General features: G+C 46.7%; 1 protein-coding gene across 6 annotated transcripts in view; it reads right to left on the reverse strand.

Annotated features, from left to right (window-relative positions):
* TTC39C (tetratricopeptide repeat domain 39C) overlaps positions 1-19,772 on the reverse strand; it is a 136,001-nt gene that overhangs the window by 88,421 nt on the left and 27,808 nt on the right. For 3 of the 6 annotated variants that reach the window (XM_079942923.1, XM_079942918.1, XM_079942922.1), the window contains exon 1: positions 12,875-13,608. The exons of 2 other annotated variants lie outside the window; for them this stretch is intronic. In XM_079942923.1, the coding sequence (XP_079799049.1) occupies positions 12,875-13,026 (152 nt within the window). In that variant the 5' untranslated portion in view covers positions 13,027-13,608. Of the gene's footprint in view, positions 1-6,792; positions 6,856-12,874; positions 13,609-19,772 lie in introns of those variants that run through there. One more of the 6 variants, XM_079942921.1, reaches the window with a different exon arrangement.

A 19,772-nucleotide genomic window follows, 5' to 3' on the forward strand; every position in this document is an offset into this window, starting at 1 on the left:
CTGAGAGTAGGAGGAGGTTATTTTAATTTCCTGGGACTGCTGTAATAAATTGTCACAAACTTAGTGCCTTAAAACAACAGAAATCTTTTCTCTCCCAGTTCTGGAGGCCAGAAGTCCAAAAACAGTTTCCCTGGGCTGAAATCAAGGTGTGGGCAGGGCTGGGCTCCCTCTCGAGGCTTTAGGGAGAATCCATGCCTTGACTACTCCAGCTTCCGGGGACTGCCTGCATTCCTGGGCTTGTGGCTGCCATCACTCCAATCTTCATGGCGAATGTCTTCAAATTTCTTCTCTGCTCTGTTTTCGTGTTTTCAGAGCAGTCTTCTCTATGCGTGTGAAATCTCCCTCTGCCTCCCTCTTACAAGGATATGTGTGATTGCATCTATCCAATCCAGGAGGATTGGCTATCCACCCAAATAATCAAGGATAATCTTCCCATCTCAGAATCTTTCACTTAATCACGCCTGCAAAGACCCTTTTTGTGGCCATCTAAGTTAACACTCAGTGGGTTCCAGGGATTAAGATATGGATATCTTTTGGAGGACCATTTTTCAGCCTACCACTGAGGCCATGAAAGGGTTCTTAGCAGAGGCAATATAATTAGACACAAAAAGATCACTCTGGTGGGGGTGGAGGAGGGACAGAGAGGAAAAGAGGAAGCCAGCTGGGCTCTGCAATTGTCCAAGGAGCGGTGGCTTGGACAAGGTGGTGGTGAAGAGAAGTGAATGGACTCAAGAGATACTCAGGAAGGAAAACTGGCAGACACAGAAGGTGAGGAAGAGAGGTGCCTAGAGGACCTTCAAGACTTCTAGAGTCTATAACCTTGTTGCACGTGGGCCACCCACGGAGCTTGGGAACATCAGAAGAGCAGATGTGCAGGAGACCATGAGGCTAAACAAGTGACCTGCAAGACTGCTGGGGGATGCCAAGCAGCACAACAATAGGGTTCTTTGCAGAGGAAGCAGGAGAAACAGCATACGCTCTGGGGTTGGGGCCAGATCTCCCACTCAAAATCTTTTTAACTTGGGTGCAGTAAGACTTCATTTTGTCCCAAGCAAAGTGACAGTGGTAATACTTATCCTCAGGGCTGCTGAGAGAACTGGGATTAAGGGTAAAATTCACGAATCCCAGCGTGCATTGACGGTAAGCACTGATCACCCACTTGATTACCATTCACTGCCGTTCTCTGCCTGATCAGTAATGCAAGCAAAGACCAAGTCTGCTGTGTGATTATATGACTGTAACACTTCTTACTTTATTCTGATTCCTCTCTAGCTTTGCTAATTCGTATTCGTTTATTGCTAAAGCCTGATGCTCGTTTAGAGTTACTGATGTATTCTGAAAATAACTCATCAGGCTAAATAAAGTCAATTTTTTCTACAGTTTTTCTAATTGTGTCATTAACGTGTATCAAATATCTTCCTAACTCATCAGTATTGAGTTCCTTCTCTATCTTAAATCATACAAATAGATAATCAACTCAATCATCTCCCTTCTACATTAACAGCAGATGGAACCAGCATCGATAAACAACTTAAAGAGAGATCATCCAAACTAAATATTATCAACTAGCTAAAAAGCCTTTCCAATCACCTGTTCAAAAAGGCTTATTTTTTAAGTAACAAAATTGTGTTTTCATTAATTTTCTCATCTTTAAATTATCACAGGGTCCTTTTATTACGTGTGGCAATAATCCACAAACCGCATGAACACTTTGAGGATTAAACACACTCGGCTGTCTAGACAAGCAATTCAAACACTAAGTTATCTTAGATAATCACTTAGAAATTTTAGGAGATTTCTCTATTTTTCTGTTAAAAGGCATTTTCAAAGTGAAACTAGAAACTTATTCTTCATAATAAAATTTTAGTAAACTAGTGCTCAGTAAACAACTCTGAACTTCATAAGAAAACGTCTCTCACCAAAGCACCTACTTTTTCCTGTAGTTTTCAGCGGAGCACAGGGCAGGAAAACTTCATTTGGGTTTAGTTCATTATTCATAAGCTTCCTTAACTATAAACTTAGACTTGAACTGAATAGCTCCTTGATGAGGTTTTGTTTTACTTTGAGATAAAACAACATTCTTCTATCAAGAGAAAAGCTCACAATTTCAAGTTAGCCTCAACTACCCTCTCTCATGAGCCCAGCTCTGATCCAAGATGCCACAGAAGGGATACAAAAACCACTCAAACCATTCTGTCATTTGTTGCTATTTTTACATTGGTAATTGCTCCAGAACAAGAATACATTGGAATTTCACCACAGCAGGTCCTGACACTTGGCTAAACTACTTCAGACAGCTGTTTCCACTCTCCCATGGCCCTTCCCTCCTTTTTTCCCTGTGATATTTCAAGAGGAGTAATTTCCAGCTCAATGTGTAATTTTAGTAATTCAAGGTAATGAGTGTCTCACCCATCATCAATACACAAAGCCCGAAAAACTTGTGGATGCCCGTGGTTGAGAGCTGAAGCAAATGGCATTCCAGATATAAACTCTTGTTCTTTTCTGAGCAATTAAGTTGTTGCAAACCTTGCTATTGTCCAGGAGCTAACCAATTTCTCCAACAACTGCAGTCCTACAAAAGCCAGCCCCATTTCGCCTTGGGTAGTTCGAGAGTCACAACATCAGACAAGTATGCAACTGATGGATGCAACGTGATTCTTTTTTTTTTTTTTTTTTTTTTTTTTGCCGTACGCGGACCTCTCACTGTTGTGGCTTCTCCCGTTGCGGAGCACAGGCTCCGGACGCGCAGGCTCAGTGGCCATGGCTCACAGGCCCAGCCGCTCCGCGGCATGTGGGATCTTCCCGGACCAGGGCACGAACCCGTGTCCCCTGCATCGGCAGGTGGACTCTCAACCACTGCGCCACCAGGGAAACCCGCAACGTGATTCTTTATTTTAGACCCCAATAAAGTTGAGGGTGAGCATGATTTACAAGACACAAAGATATCAAGTTCCTTTTTGCTCCAGAGATGAGCTGACAACACATAACTAGAGATTTTGCAATTCCCTATTCAAAATGAAGGGGGTAAAAGCACTTGAAGCCTTGACAGTGACTCATTATCCTGGAAGCGGTCCCAAAGCGGCCATGCAGCATGGATTTCCATGTAATCCAATTGCCCCTCAAACCCCAAATTTCTGTCATTTAGTAAATTCAACTTGGATTTGAATACAAAATATCATTTTCCCTCATTTTCTGTCCACGTAGAATAGGACCAAAAATTTTACTTGACAGAGATAAAGTGATACAAACATTTAAAAATCTGTTTATCTGGTGAATGACTTACACCATGGAAGTAAAACCTGAAGGAGGGCTGCTGTAGCCATGAGGCGAGGAAGTGAATTCCAAAGCAAAAGGCGTCTATCTAGATAAGGAGGCCAAAGTGGGAAGAACAGCAAATAATGCTTATTAACCATGGGAACCCAGAAAGAGACGCATCATGCTCAGATTCACGTCCTAGAAGAGCTCCACCTGGAAGGAATACAATGGTGGAATCAAGCATGTAAAAAACAGATTGAGCTAACACGTACTGTGGGATGCAGTGGATGGCGTGGCTGTGGCTGGAAAGACACAGGTCCTGCATGCTGGCTCCGCAATGAGAATAAAGAAGGGAAGGGACCCCAGTGGTTCTCCATCCCCCTGGAGGAGCAGAAGAACCTGCACTGACATCCCTTCCTGGAGCTCTAAGAGCCCTAGAAGCAGCCGTGTGTGACCTGGAAATGCTGGCGTTCAGAAGCAGCAACCGGTGAGGCCAACACTGGAGGAACCCCGCGGTGCGCTCTGCCCTCGCACCCAGGGTCACAGACATACTGGGGGCACTGCCTCCTCCAGCACGTACCCTCTGCAGCAGCCCTGCCAGCCGCGGCTTGCCTCCCCTTCCTGCTGCTCCCAGCGGGCCCAGGATTTCAGCTGCAGAGACTGAACCTGGTCTTGAGCCCTACACCCCAAGCCTAGTACCTCTCAATGGAGGTGTTCTGGAAATCTGTGGCGGCCATTTTGGGGTAACACGATGACGGCAGCAGAACGGGCCAAGGACCCGAGACATCCTCAATGTGCAAGAGAGTCCCAAGTATCACCCCATGTCCCACACAACCTCTGAAGGTCTTTCCATTATTTAGTTCTGAAATCCACCGCCATTGACTTACAAGCACAAAATCATTCTGTCCTTGTTTAAATATACCCTTTCTCAAGATCTGTTCACAACTGTAGAAAACCATGTAACAGCCACACTGCTTGCGGCATCTGAGCTGCCAACACACCACAGCTACACCAGCCCGCGCCTGCCGCTATCACATGCCAGAATTTCAAAGGGATGTTGAAAACTCCTTTACGTATATTTAAAGCCAAGTTATTAAAGATCCATGAAATACTGGATACCAAGGATTTTCATTAATAAATTTCATTTTTGCCATCTATTAAGAATCGGTAGCACACTGAAATTTATATCAGGAGAACTGCACAGAGAATTTATTTATTGAGGGTTTCTTATTTTTCTACCTTACTCTGATACTGTCCTCAGGGTGACACACCTCCCACCCCACCCTAACTTCCCTATAAACTTTTTCCAATTCATCCTTTAATCCTAGAAATCTATTAAGGGCTTTGGTCTCCAAAGTACCGGGTTTGGGGAGGGATTTAAAGATGGGAGATCTGTTTTCTGAGACACTTTGTCAGCACACATCCCAGGTCCTAACGCTGTGAATTAATGATGCTGACAATAACCTGACACAGGCAGCCAGGTTCATTGCAAAAAATGCTTCCTCGTTTTCTCCACGTCAACAGTCCGTGGTTTGCCTTGGCATATCATGCCACTTCGCTTTAGGCTGTTTCCCGGCTTTCTCTTAACAAAGAAGTGTCGTCTGTTACCTCTTTTATGTCAAGTGTATCTACTCTCTCGTTTTTCTCCTACGGAATGCTTCTGATCGGCTCTTAAATCCAGATTTATGCATTGTACACAGGTGCAAGCACCTAACTAGTCCATCTTCTGATGAAGGTGTGCTGAGCATCTACATTGTGAAATACATGTAATTTTGTGTTATGAATTTCTTTTTACTTCTCCTTTATGATACTATTTGGGCATTCTACTGACTTTTAGACATTATACGTGTGGGCAGGTCATTTCATCTGTCAGTTTCATTTTAGGATCACAGAAAGGGAATTACACAATATTCTATCTGTTATAAAGAAAGGGCATTAAATTTGAGAGAGTGGAGAGCCATCCATCTGGAAAGCTTCCCCTCCCAACCTCCAAGTTCTTCCAGAGACCAGTTCTTCCTGAAATTCAGGACAGGGATCGTGGAGACGAGAAGCTAGACTCCTGCCTTCTGCTGCCGGAGAGGCAAGTAACACCAGCATGTCATGCCGCCACCACCCGGGGTAACGCAGAGCGCTGGGGGAGGCTGATGGGAGCAGCGGAAGGGCTGGCCAGTGAGGGTAGGCCTCTGCCTGACCAGAAACAACATGGGGTGGAGGAAGGCCAGGTGCAGCTGAGACCCAGGGCCACTTCAGAAGCAGGAGACCTCATCAGAGCCTCCGATTTCCCTTTGATGGTGCCTGTCAAGACTGGCATGTGCTTGGCGGCAGCTCTGCTCCCCATCACCCCACACTATGCACTGGGCAGCCTGGATGCACCAAAGGGAAGAGGCTGAGGAGCCAGAGAGGAGTCCTGCCACCTGCGTATGAGAAGCTGAGCATCAGTTCGGGGTGCTTGGAGCCCCTCCACTGGGTCCAGACATGGCCACTGCACACGAGAATGCAGGAGGGCTTTGGGGAATCGAGGCTCCTGAAGGGCACTACCCCTGGGCTGCACGTGCAGATAACGGGGAGCTGACATGCCTATAAAACCTCTTGGACCCCACATGACCACAGCGACCTCGGGAAGGTCAGGACCACCCGATGAGAAGTCTACCCATCTCGGCCCTCTCGCCCAGACAGGCAGCCGTGTGAACGATGCCCGTACATCACGGTGCTGGATAAAGAGGCGGAAGGATGCTGCAGGAGTGCCACCTTCTCGTGGAAATCTGAGCTGTGTCTTGAGTGACCAGTCAGAACTAGTTAGATAACACAAAAGTCTCCAGCATGACTAACCTGGAAGGAACCTAGAAAGAGGCAGGAGGGAGGCAGGGAAGCAGACAGGACAGATGAGAGCACATCCTACACCAAGCCAAGACCTCGGACTTCATCCTGAGGCCAGCTGGGAGCCACAGAGCATCTAAAGCTCGGGTGACACGCTCCCCGCGGACAGGCCTCTCCGGTGGTTTATCAGATCGCCTGTGGGTATCAGAGTGTGGTTTGCAGATTTCTGGGGAAACTAACCCCAAATGACATGAGCAGCACACAGGTAAACTTCTCATAGTGTACGAGCTACAGAAGCGAGGTAGTGTAGTGCTGTGGTTAAACACTCAGGCTCTGCAGCCAGACACCCTGGGTTCAAAGCCAGCTCTCCCACTTACTGTGAAACCTTGGGCAGGTCATCCAATGTCACTGTGCTTCCCCCCCAGCCCCCCGTAAGAGGGAGGTGACAAGAGCACCCCTCACAGAGCTGTGGGGAGGATAGAGTGAGGATGAACACACGGGGAGTGCTGATGTGTGGCCTGGCACAGAGAAAGTACCACCTAGTATTTACCATTACGTGTTTATTTTTGATGCACCATTAGGAAAAATAAGTTACCTAAACCAGTGATTTCACAGATATTACGGCTCGGATAAGACTGAGTGTTAAAGTGACTCTTTCTGCAGCAGATTTAAAGGTATTAAGCGAGCAATGCCTGCCCGAAGCAGGGACACACTTCTCACCTTTGTGTCCTGCACACGGTGGACCTTCTCTAAGGGCTTTCTCCATCATAACGGCCCGTTTTCCTGTAAGACAAGAGTAACTCCCTGTTGTATATCTATTTCTTGTGTTCTGAAATTCTTGAGCAAGAAGGAAGAGATGGAGAAAGCAACCTTAGCTTAGGGGGAAAAGGGCGGAGACGGTCAACCAGCAACCACCTTTACACACAAAGAAGAACCCAGTCCCCGTCTTCAAATCAGACGTCAGAAGTCATTCACGCACATCTAGACAGCAAATTTACGAACAGCTTTCTAGAACATGTGTCTGTAACTATGTGTGGTGACAAATGCTAACTAGACTTATTGTGCTGATCACTGCACAATATATACAAACATCACATCACCATGTTGCACACCTGAAACTAGGGTGTTGCATGACAACTATACCTCAAAAAACATGCATGCAAAGTCACTTGTTCAGAAACTGGGATGCATTTCTCTGAATAACAAGGCTTCAAGTGGTGACTAGATCCCCAGGTTAGCCCACAAAGACCTATTCAATACCAAACCGGGCCTCTGTTACCAGCTGAACAGCGTACTACAAATGTAAGGGACGGAGTAGGTGGAGGAAAAAGTCTAAGACGGAGATGAATTCCTCCCCAAGTAACCCCAGCCCCTTGCACGGGGCAGAGGCGGTGGTAAACCAAGTTTTGAAATAACAGCCGTCTACTTTCTGTGCTTCTCTTATCCTCTCTCCTCTCCTGGAGTCCTCAGCATGGGCCTCTTCAAATTCCCCCCCTGCTGTTGCTGGGTAAGTAGGAGGGTGACCCTGGCAAAGGAGACTGGGGTATGAAAAATGGGATTTCAGGAGCTAAAAAAGTCTGTGCAAACTGTCTAAGCCCTGAAACATAATGGTGTGTTTGGGGGTCCACAGGGTGTTCCGTGTAACGAGAGGAAAGAGCACCTCAAGCCATCCCACCCCCACGGTACAGGTGGTCACTTTTTTCTGACAATTTCTTATATAAACTCTCCCGTTATCCTACAGGCGGCTGCATTTTTTTAAAAAAATTCCAATTAAGCCAAATGAATCTTTAATTGGGATCTTCTCAGACGGTGCAATCGTTGGGGGCAAAAAATCAGCCTTTTTCCAAACACACTGCTGAGTTGAGGAGGATGGAAAAGGGCAGCAGCTGAGTTTCCTCCCTGCCGCCAGTTCCCTACACCATTTCCCGCTTTCCCGCGCTTCTCCTCTTCCTGCATTTCTGCACCTATGGACTCTCCAGGGACTCTGGCAGCAAGGCCCAGGCACCCGGGCTCTGGGAGCAGCCAGATCATGCAGGAAACAAGGGCAGCCAGCAAGCTCTCCCTGGCGTCCAGAGCATCTGACACAGTGCTGGGCACACAAGAGGCTCCGACACCTACTGGCTCAGTTACACAAGCCTTTTGAGTTTTTCCAGGGAGAACTACGGTTTGTACCAGGGGTCATGAAACTCTTTCTGTAAGGGGCTGGAGAGTAGATATTTTAGGCTTTGCAGGCTGTAGGCTCTGCATAGCTATTCAAAGAGAAGACACATAAATAAGCAAGTCTGGCTGTGTCCCAATAAAACTTTATTTACAAAAGCAGCCAGCCAGATTTAGCCCATGGGGCCTAGCCTGCAATCCCTGGATTATACTGAGCCATCTCTATGGTAAGACTGGCTCCATGATCGACACGCTCACAAATAAGGCCACGTGTCATACTGCTTGGTCATATGTACCATAAACTGTGTTAAACAATTTAGGATCCATACATTCATTTTAAACATACACGTTACCGTGAATTTTTCTTGCTTTTTGTTTTTAATACATTTTTGCCATTTTTATACTTTAAAATAAAGTGGAAAAGAAAAGTATCACAATTCCTAATACCGACTACGCACTAATTCTATATCAAGGCCTCATTCATGCATATTTATCATCAGTGATCATTCACCTTAACCATTACATGCTTTTTGAGTTGACAATGACCAAACAGGGCTTTTTAAGAATATCTACAGCCAGAAAGTCGTAGTCATGTTGGCAGGGGTAAACAAGGCAGATGTTTTAGGGTCAGTTAAAGCAGATGGAGATGGTGACCTGAAGGGGAGGAGAGACAGGAAATGCCACACCTATGAAATAAGAACCACAAAGCTCTTCGGGCCAGGAACTCCAAATGTCTTCTGTTCTCCTCAGAGTTCAGTGTGTTTCACCTCTACTAGTCCTTCGATTAAAAAAGTAGTATCTCAAGCCAAAAAGAGAAAAAGATGGTGACTCATTAGGATCCTGAGGCCCAAGGAGCCAGGTGTTAATTACAGATGTGACGGCCACACTGTGAAGGATGACGGTCATCGGGGAGCATGAGTTAACTAAACACCCTGAAAGGCAGAGCTGACTCCCAGCAAACATGGACCAGCCAGCGGATCTGAGAAAAATCAAGCGTAGAAAAACCATCCAACGTGACAATCAAATAACACTAATAAGCTGGCAGCTCTCACCCCCCTTCTCCAGAAGCCATTTCACATCTCTCCTAGAGTTCCATTTCCACCCACCTCCGCTCACGTTCTCCTCCCTCCTCCCCTCCCCCACCCCAACTCTTCCTCCTTCAACTTACTCACTTTCACCCCATCATGGCGCTCAGCAACAGTTCCTCTGGAAAATTTTCCTTCAAGCTGGGCTACACATTCCTTCTCTCCAGTCCTACAGGCTACGTCTCCCAGCCTCCCCACCGGCCAATCTTAACCTGCACCTCAACACCTAAAAACCTAGTGCCTGTCTCGTGCACATAACCACAGCCTATCTTTTATCACGAGCCTGAGTACCTACAGGTCTGAGTGTGTGTCACACACATGAACGTCGTTAACAGTGAGAGTGTGTATGTGTGTGGGAGATGGAGTGAACACTGCTGAATGAGAGCACTGAGCCCCCCGACCAACACGAGGAATGTGATTTCAGACGGTCAGGATCACGAACTTACAAAGGTATATCCTTGGGCTTAAAGGAGCACCACTGTACCCCAACCTCTGGGAACACATCTCCAAGTGCATGATGGGGGCTGAGCATCAACAGGTAGCAGTAGTTACACTACTACTATAGTTACAAGAGAAGTGGCAGCTACATTTTGAAATCCCAACTACAGAGTCTCATATCTCAAAAGAAAGCCCCTACTGTGCATATATTTTTAACTCCTATATGTACAATATCTGAATTATACAATCCCGGCTTTCCACGAATTCAGAATGGCCAAGTAACCATTTCTCATTAGGTAGCTGTCGGGGAAACTTTTAATAATCCTAGTAAGGTGGCAAGAGAAAGTGACCTTCTTGCTTTAAGTTTCTTAACGTGTTATTGTTACACTAGGCACAAAACGTGTCTACTGTTAAACTAACGATAGGATTCTGGAATTTTTACTACAATGGGAAGGGTGGTGACAAAAGAATCCTAAGAAAAGAGATCATCTAATTGTCCTATCTTCTGTAGAGAAACTGAGCTAGAGGTGTTCCTCAAACACTTACGAAATCACTGCTGGGTTTTCCAGCTGGCCATTCGACTCTGGAACTGCAAGAGAAGTATCCCAGTGCATAACAGGACCCAAGTCTTATCACACGCATTATGTGAGGCTAACTTTAAATAGAAAGGCTACCTGCATTCGGGACATTGTGTCTTCTGTTCAAACTATGCCGTCAAGAAGGAAGAACAAGAGTAGTGAGGAAGACACCCAGCACAAAAGCTAGTTAGTGTTTATTGAGCGCTTACGCCAGCTACCGTGAATTCTTTTAATAACCACCACCCTACAGGTGTGCCCGATTCCCATTTTATAGGCAAGTAAGCAAACTGAGAAACCAAAGTCAGCAGCTACGAAAAGTGGACAACCAGGATGGCCACCCTGGTTGCCGGACAGCTGATAGGATTAATGCTACCACTATCCACTCCTAAAAAAAAGTTTAAGTTGCTGGAAAACGAGGTCACAGGGCAAATTACAAAATATAATCAGTTAGGCAGGACAGGCAGGAATGGTTTAATGGAAAGAGCCCTGGATTTAGAACCAGGGCTTGTGTCCTGGGCCACGCTAAACACGGAGACTTGAGTGCCTCGTTACAACACTGTCATGATAAAATACACCTCTCTCTTTTGTTGTCAGTGGAATAGTGAGAATATAAGGGAATGTGCCTGGCACTGTGCTTAGCAGAGAAGACATACTACAGTATCTTGTTCTTTTATCCTCGGTTCCCATTTCAAAATATAAGCAGACAGCTACAACTCCTAGCTATCCAGCGTAAGCCCCCCACCCGAGACCCCTCCCCCTCCCCTCAGCCCCAACACCCACAGAGAAACACTTTCAAGGTGTATCTTTCCGCCCTTGCTGTGAGAAGAACTTTCCTAACGCTCAAATTTGCCCTCTAGCAACAGTGCATACAGAGGTGTCTAGATGAGGCAAAATGACTTAGTTCATGCCTTTCAATATATGGGAACCATGACGTAGTAATTTAAGTATGTTAAAGCAGTTTAGAGGGAAAAGAAGATCATGAAAATAAGTAACAGAACATTTCAAGGCAAGAAATGTTGAAATATGCAAGCACAGTGTCTTGATCAGCAACTGAAGAAAATAAACTTGACTCAGACTTTCTTCACTCCTCTCTGATACAACATAAATTCCCGTGTCTTTAAAGAGTCACAGCACAGTAAGTGAAACTTTTTTTCATGAAATACATTCTCAGATGGCTAAAATAAGCCACAGGAGACACTGTGAGACGAGTCTTTTAAATCTATCCTCTGGAAATCCTTGATGAAACTCTGGCTTGAAATCAGACTGAATGCTTTAAAAATAAAATGTTCTGAATAAAGCTAAGAAGTTTCCATTTGCAGATTTTTTTTAAAAACTGATTTAAAAGTAAAATGTCTCAGTGAAAAGTTTATAGTTGTGAGATACTTGCTTTGCCATTAAGCATGTGGAAGCTCCCACCGGAAGAAACCACCATTCTTTTAAGTCTGAAAACTTCAGGCGTCTGTATCCCACCGTCCCTCATTTGCTTACAGACTGTGGCTCTCAATCACAGCTGCACATTTGGTTTGGTCCTCTAATTCCTACCAAACCACCGGCTCTAAAGAAATGCAGCAATTGGCCCTTAAACATTTACAGGGAAGCTGCTAATCAACATCCTTGAGTCTTGTCAACACTAGAAGGTCAAATTACAAACTTGCTTCCTAAACCAGAAAGCGGATGCTTCTGCTCCCCAAAGAAATTGAAGGCTCCTCCCACACCCACGAGAAAGCAACCAGGTTTTAGTTTTTCTTCATTTTTAAAAAGAGGAATAAAAAATTAACTGAACACACGTGTGCTTCCTCCCACTCTCCCGTATATTTAGAATCCCTCCATTTTCTTCTACCTTTAAGTTAGAGAAATCCATCATAAATTCGCTCGCGTGAAAGGCATTAGCAACTCATTTTGGGGACTGAGTTTTAGAAGAAAGGCAGAGAGAGGTGAGTAAGCAGAGTTCGGCTGATTCTTTTTAATTCCTGCACGGCCAGGCAGTTATACATATCTGTTTTCAAACAAGGAAAGCGTTTGCAATGCACAACGATGCAAAGTAACGCGAGGCACAAGAAACAGGCACCATGGCTGGTGTGGTCCGTGTCACAAAGGCAGCACGCTAGCCGGAGTCACAACCCTGCAAGTCCCGGGCTCGCGGCTGCCTCAAACCGCATCCGGTCCCAAGTCTCAAAGCCAACGGGCTCCAGACCCGGCAGCGGGGGAGGCGACCCATGAGAGAGAATCGGACAAACACCGGACGCCCCTCTTGGAGGGCGAGGCCGAGAGAAAGTGAGGGAAGAGAGCAGGAGCCGGCAAGACACGCGGCGAGTCCCGCGGAGGGAAAGGACCACGGAGCAGGGGTGGAGGCGGAAGGGGAGATGTGGCAGAGGCGCCGGCTGCAGCTCAGGCAGAGAGACAAGACACGGGGAAAGGCGACAGGGCCAAGGATCACTGACCGACGGGAGGGGGAGGGGGCTTCTGGGACGGGCCGCAAAGGGAAGCGCGCGAGCCGGCCCCGAGGGGCGCGTGCCGGGCGGGGGAGCGAGGCGCGTCAGTCACCTGTATTGTTTGAAAAGCTGGTCCGACTCCCTAAAGCCGTTGTTGAGCAGCATGTTGATGCCGGCGAGGGCCAGCTCCGCGTCCTGCAGGGGCGCCGCCGCCGAGTCTCCGTCGTCCCGCCGCCGCGGCCGCTGCTGCTCCGAGCCAGCCATGGGCGCGCGAGGCTCTGCGCAGGGCCGAGGCGAGGTGGGGTAGCAGCTGCTGCGGCCCCCGCGCGCGCCCGGAGCCCGGCTCTACCTGCCCGGAGCGCGCCGGAGCGGGCGCGGGGGAGGGGCGCGGCGGGCGGGGCGCGGAGGGAGGAGCCCGGGTCCAGCTGCAGCGCGGCGGGGGATGTGGGCGCCCAGGCCGCCGCCTCCAGCCGCCGCGGGGATTACTCAGCAGCCGCCCGCCCGTCCCCTCCGAGGCGCGCGGCTCGCGCCGCCACCAAAACGGAATCCGTTTCCGGGTGTCTCTACCCCAACGGAGCCGGGGCCGAGCCGCTGCCGCCCCCGCTTCCTGCAGCCCTCGCGCGCCGCCCCGGGCCCTCACACGGCGCCCCTCGCGCGGCAGCCCGGGGCCAGCGCGCCGAGCCTGCCCGGACACGCGCGAGGCCCCTAGGCCCGGCCCTTGACCCCCTCCTCCAAATGGGCCGGACCCGGGAGTTGCAGGGAAGCTGGAAAGGGCAGACGGGTTCGGAAAGCGGACAGTGAACTCCGCCCGGGCCGCAGCGAGAGCGCGCCTCGCTTTTGCCCCGAGTGACTGAAACCCCACGCAGGCGGCGCGCGCGACCCGCAACTTTATCCGCACCCTTGGACCGCCTACTAGCTCGCGGCAGCCAATCCTCGAGGAGGTGGGCGGCGGGGACGGGGCCTCCGGGCACCTGCCCGACAGCTGCCCCGAGCCCAGCGTTGAAGAACTGGAGCGGCGAGGTCCTGGGTGTGCGGCACCCACCCTCTCCGGCCCGCCACCAGCATTTGCGCGATGGGGCAAGAAGGCAAATGGTGGCCCAGATGGCACATACCTAAATATTCAGGAGTTATAAATTACGCTGTTGTGCGTTCTACTCTCACCCTGACAATTATGCTTTCTTACCAATGGAAGAGAAAAATAAGTGTAAAGCTGTGGTTTCCGTAGGACCGAATGTCAGTAAAACGCCAAAGATAACTGAATTTAGCCATTATTGACTAAATTCTGATGATGGGCTGGTGATGTGTGTGTGTGTGCGTAATATTAGGAAGGCAAACAACCCATAAATTGATTTTTGTCATTTTTCCATAAATTAATTTTTCTCACCTTTGTCTTCGCAAAATCACTATGTATGTTGTTACAATGAAGATTATGTTATTCATGTCAAATTAAACCACCTTTCTTAAATCGTCGTAGTTCTTAAAGTGTAGCTTATTAAATTCAATTTGGAGAAACTTTGCTCTGCCAAAACATTTACAATTGTAAATTACAATCGAAATTGTCTTTAAAAATTAAAACGATGTTCAGGTTTCGAGATAACCCATGAATTGTAAATATCATGTCCAGAATTCTAGTGGGATCAATAAGATAAATGATCCCAGAAAATATTACAAAATAATATAATTTCATCCTGTAAGTAGCTATCACTTGTTTTGTGATTTGTGCCATTCCTTACACGAATATCTCAATCCATACTATATTCCCAACATTCATCTATACAAATTTAAGAGTAATGTGAATTCTTATCGCTCCTTAGCTGTTGTGTATAACTGTTGCATCTGGAGCCACAAATTAGAACACCAAAAGAAGCAAGACGATGCATGAGTCTCAGCCCTGGGAAATAATACTTTGTAAGGGAGGAATCATTGCCTTCATGTGCTCTGAGAAGGATATGACAAGTTGACCAATTTTTTTTTTTAATCCAAGCACTACTGGATTTAAAATAGTGTTAGTTTCAAACATCAGCACTGCCACAGGTTATAGGTTCCACTGAGCCAGCACTGAGTGCCAGATCCCCAGTGATAGAGGTGCCTATGTGTTCCTTAATAAATGTGTGTGTGTGTGTGTGTGTTTATGTTGTGATGAGCAGGGCCCTCTAACATGGGTCTTAGGTACTATACCATCCATGGGGCTCACATGGGCCTCTGGCACAGAAAGGAACCCCACTGGAACATACTGCCAGTGGTTACAGGAGCTGACAACATGCCCAGTGCTTACAAGCTGCCTGAACTTTGGATCTGTGGAACCATCCACCCCCAAATCCGTGAAACAATCTAGTCAACAAGGGAGGGAAACCAGGAGAGCAATACCAAACTTAGCAGATAGCCTGTACTCCCCCAACTGGAGAAGGGCGCCTCACACAGTTCTCTATGTCCCTGTTACTTGAGGGCGGGGGGGGCGGGGGGGGAACAGTCAAGGCGTTGACGGCACCATGGGTGTTGTTAACAAGTTGTTCCTGGGACCCTGCAGCTGAGGATGGGGGGAGGAGTGAGCAAAATCAAAGCCATGTTTGTGGGGCTAGTTCCATCTCAAGAACCTAGCACAATCAGTGACGCAGACTTAGTGAAATTAAACTGTTGAAAGACTGAGGCAAGGTCCAGTGCAACTTCCCAGCACCCCATAATAGGCAAGGGAGGGGCAATATGGATAGAGGATAACTCTGCCAGGTAATATACACCAGATATGTGTCACGCTGGATTTAACCACATACCAAAACAATGAGATTAGCAGCAGCAGCATGAATGGACGTTTTCAAATATTTGCTCTGTAATGAGGGACACAAAGAGGATTCAAAACGGGCCCCATGATCCTGAAGGGAGACAACACACGGACCAGTAATTATGCTTGCAGCTGCAGTTGGCAATGACACCTGCCCAAGGTTCACCTTGCAGGTGGGGAATTAAGGCTGATTGTGCTTTCTTCACTGGATAATAATGGCAGCTAATGATGGATATTTACGGGGTCATGGTGTATATTATCTACAAAAGGAAAAGAAATCTAGATTACGAACACGTTAGGGCATGATGCACTTGAAATTGCGAGATTTTCAGCACCCTCTGCAGAACTAACACAGTCTTCAGTGCGTTTTCCTCTCAAGGGGAGGAAAGAACCTATTTTCCTTCCATAGACCTCTTGTGGGCATTGTCAGTACTTTGTGTCTCCTCATGAGATTTCATTATGAAAATGAAACTCCAAGTTCAAATGATCACTGAAAAGTTGTAGACATGTGTATTATCCTTTACACGGTAGATTTTTTTTTTTGCGGCACGCGGGCCTCTCACTTTTGTGGCCTCCCCCGTTGCGGAGCACAGGCTCCACACGCGCAGGCTCAGCGGCCATGGCTCACGGGCCTAGCCGCTCCGCGGCATGTGGGATCTTCCCAGACTGGGGCACGAACCCGTGTCCCCTGCATCGGCAGGTGGACTCTCAACCACTGTGCCACCAGGGAAGCCCAACACGGTAGATTTTTTTTAATAAGATGTCTTGGTTGCAAGTAACAGAAAAACCTGACCCAAATTGGCTCAGAATAGCAAATGTATTGATTCATGAATGGAATTTTCCAAAATGAGGCTGTCCAGGGCTGAAACACTATGACTAGGACCCAGTTTCTCCCCCTGTCCACCTCTCAGCTCTACCATTTTGGTGCTTGGTGGTTCTATTCTCAGACAGACCCTCCTCTCCTGGTCCCCAAACAGCTAGAAGCTCCCATGGCTGCCTGCTTGCCTCTTCACATCCAGTAGGAAGGCATTGCTTCTTGAATGCTTAACTACAACAAAAATCCCCTAATTGAACCACATTGGCTTTGATTGGCCTGACTGTGGTCAGGTTCTCATTCTTAAACCAATCAGTGTGTGTGTATGTGTGTAGGGGGAGAGGGAATGGCATTATAATTGAACTTAGCCAATCAGAGCCTTCACCAGCATCTGGGAGGTGGGACCAATTCCATCCAAACTCCTTGGCTGGGAAATTCCACATCTATTAGGAAAAGGAAGTCAGGAAATGGATGTCAGAAAGACAACCAGCAAACATCCCTTAACCTTGTCCTTCCTAAACATGTTTTGGGATTTTGGAATTCAAATTATTTAGTAATGCTAATAACCATGCCTTAACGTATCTTTGTAAATCTGCACTACCAATTGAAATAAAGACAGGTTTCCGAATGTCTTGGAACTCCAAAAAGGAGGAGAGCTGGGAAATTAATGTCACTACGTTTTCATATTACTCTAGCTTTGATATCAAACTCAGTCTTTAACTCTACTGAAGATTTAGTCGGGTAGCTTTGTGAGGGTAGATCTAGTTAACTGCTTTTAATTAGAAGGCAAATCAGGTCAAGGGTTGATATGCAAAACTTTGTGGCAGGTTCCTTTCTTTTCTGCTCACAGGTGGATCACCAGCTGGTCTCTAAGGAGGGGAGCACCCATGGGGGCCCACCTGGCTGTTTCTCCAGCAGGATGGATGTCTCCGACAAGATACTCATGCTGCCCTGGAAACTACAGCAGTGACCACGGAGCAGGAAACCATTCCCTTCTCACTGTATACCTTCTCATCTGTCTTTCCCCAAATCAAATACCCAATGGACCACAGTGGGGGCTGAAACAGGTGTTTACTAGAGCTTAGATCATTGTTCTGCTGCTGTCTAGATTCCTCCCCTGGCTGGCTCAAGCAGTGAGGCCTCCTGTCCAAGCTCTCGATTGGGATGTGTCTTTGAGTGGAAATTCAGGTCCTCTCCTGGTCTTCAGAGGCTCTCCCTCTCCCTCCCTCCCCCAGTCCTTTTGCCTTTCTTCCTGCGTCCCTTCCCTTTAACCTCTCTGCTTGCTAGTCACTGGTTCTTGCTGTTCCCTAATCTACCGTCCCTCTCTCCTCCTTACAGAAGTAATCAAGCCTCCCTGTCCCTTAGTCCCTCTCATGACTCGAGCATTCTGCAGCCTCTGGTGAACGTCCACGGCTTCTCTTCTCTGTCTGCTGACTGTTGCTCTATAGAGGGAGAGATTGTCTCTGATTTCAAGGTCTGTGGGTCTGTTGAGTCCTGCAGGGGGGTTGGGGGTGGGAGGCAGAAGAGCTCTGGTCCCGTGGATGAGGGAGGGGAAAGGTGCCAAAAGGTCCGGGAGTGCCCTGGTGGGTTTCCTCCTGGAGTACCTAAAACCAAATATACCTTCCACTGTGATTAATTTCTGTCTGGAATCCCCATTTTTATCTAAATAAGGAAATTATTTGCCTTCACTTGATTTAACGTTACCCATTCCTTACTAACAATCCTGGCCTTATTATGCTAACATTAAGCCTTTCCTACACTAACTGACAACACATGGCATGGCTCAGTTCTCTCTAACCTCTATGCTTCTCCCCTGACTAGAGGAGGGAGGGGACTCCTTTCCACTCACAGAACCACGTATATGAATCTGTTTAAGTGGAAGCAGCAGCGGCTCCTCACTGGCTTCCCAGAGTGGATTTGTTCCAAATCATAAAGTGTAGTCAGATTCACTTGGACTGCCTAGAGCACGCAGTAGGTGCTCAGTCCCTGTTTGTCAATTGTATGGTGAGTTGGAAGTGTAGGGAGATGGAGATTGGGCTGAAATCATAGACTATGATTTGGGTTCTGCAAAGCATTACCTTGTTGACGTGGGGCAATTTTACTTAACCTCTTTCAGCCTCAGTTTCCCCATTTATGATATGAAGACAATCAGTAGCTTCAAGGCAAGTAGCTGCAAGAGTGGGCACATGAATAAGCTGCAATAGCAAGATATTATCTGAATCCACACAATTAGTTTTCTAATATTAATGAAAGCTAGTGGAGCCTTCTGTTCTTATATTGTCAATGGCATTATCTTTTTTTCCCAACAACATTAGCTTGAAATATCCAGCTACAAGAAAACCTGTGCAATTAAATAACCAAATACGTCATACGGAGATGATTAATTTAAACCATTTTTAATATAAACAGCATATGTTTGCTATTTTAATGCAGCCTGAGGCAGAAGTGCCAATTTTCTTCAGAGGGTATAAAAAGTATAAAGTAAAAATATCTAGGTCTTAGAGTTCATTTGGGTCTGAATTCTGTTTGCTTTAATAACCCATTAGTATGTTTTTGACACTGCCTGAATGGCCGGACAAGGAAATCTATAATATTTAGTATGAACATTTAAAAAATGCATCTTCTATATATCCTGTGTGTGTAACATGTTTTGCAGTCAGCTATGGTTGGTTTATCTTTGCAAGAAGAGACACGTTGTTAATATAAAATAATGCCTTATTCATTTAATCACTTATGTTTTGCTCTGGGGTTAAGTTAGCAATCTGGGTGCCCCAACCGAGAACTCAGCACCACTGAATTCCCCGTGGTTAATTAAGGAACTAGTTGAAAAAAGTTTTCTATCAATGTGGGTAATCCACACAGGTTTTACTTGTGCAATGTATGGACACCACTGAGTAGGGTGCCCTGACATTCTGGTTTTCACAGGACACTCACTGCGTGTTCTCAGAGTGTCAGAACAGGAGGAAGTGCTGGCAATATTTAGACAAATATTACAAGGCTTCTCAACACTGAGGATAAAACATATAGCCAGAGACACATCCATAGTACAATATGGTAAGTATCATAGTAGACCTCACTATAAAGTTTCTCAGAATCCATTTAATTCCTGGATTTGCTCCTTAAATGGTTATAACAGATGTTTACCTTATGAACTGATATTCACTGATTTTCTATTAATTTGTTGATTCTTTACCCCTTCAGAGTTAGCATATGGGCCACATTGGAATACCTCTATCACTAATTTATAGCCAGTCCTTGATTTTTGAGCCCCCAAATAGTATTACCCAGTTTGGGTTCCCCCATCAGTTATCAAAGGAAGCTAATCACTATTTCTGATTACGTTCACATCTTTCTTCAAAAGAAGATCCACCACAACCGAAGATATTTTTAAGAACCTGAAAAGGGACTTCCCTGGTGGCG

This window comes from Stenella coeruleoalba (genome assembly GCF_951394435.1).
Source record: "Stenella coeruleoalba genome assembly, chromosome: 14".
NCBI lineage: Eukaryota > Metazoa > Chordata > Mammalia > Artiodactyla > Delphinidae > Stenella > Stenella coeruleoalba.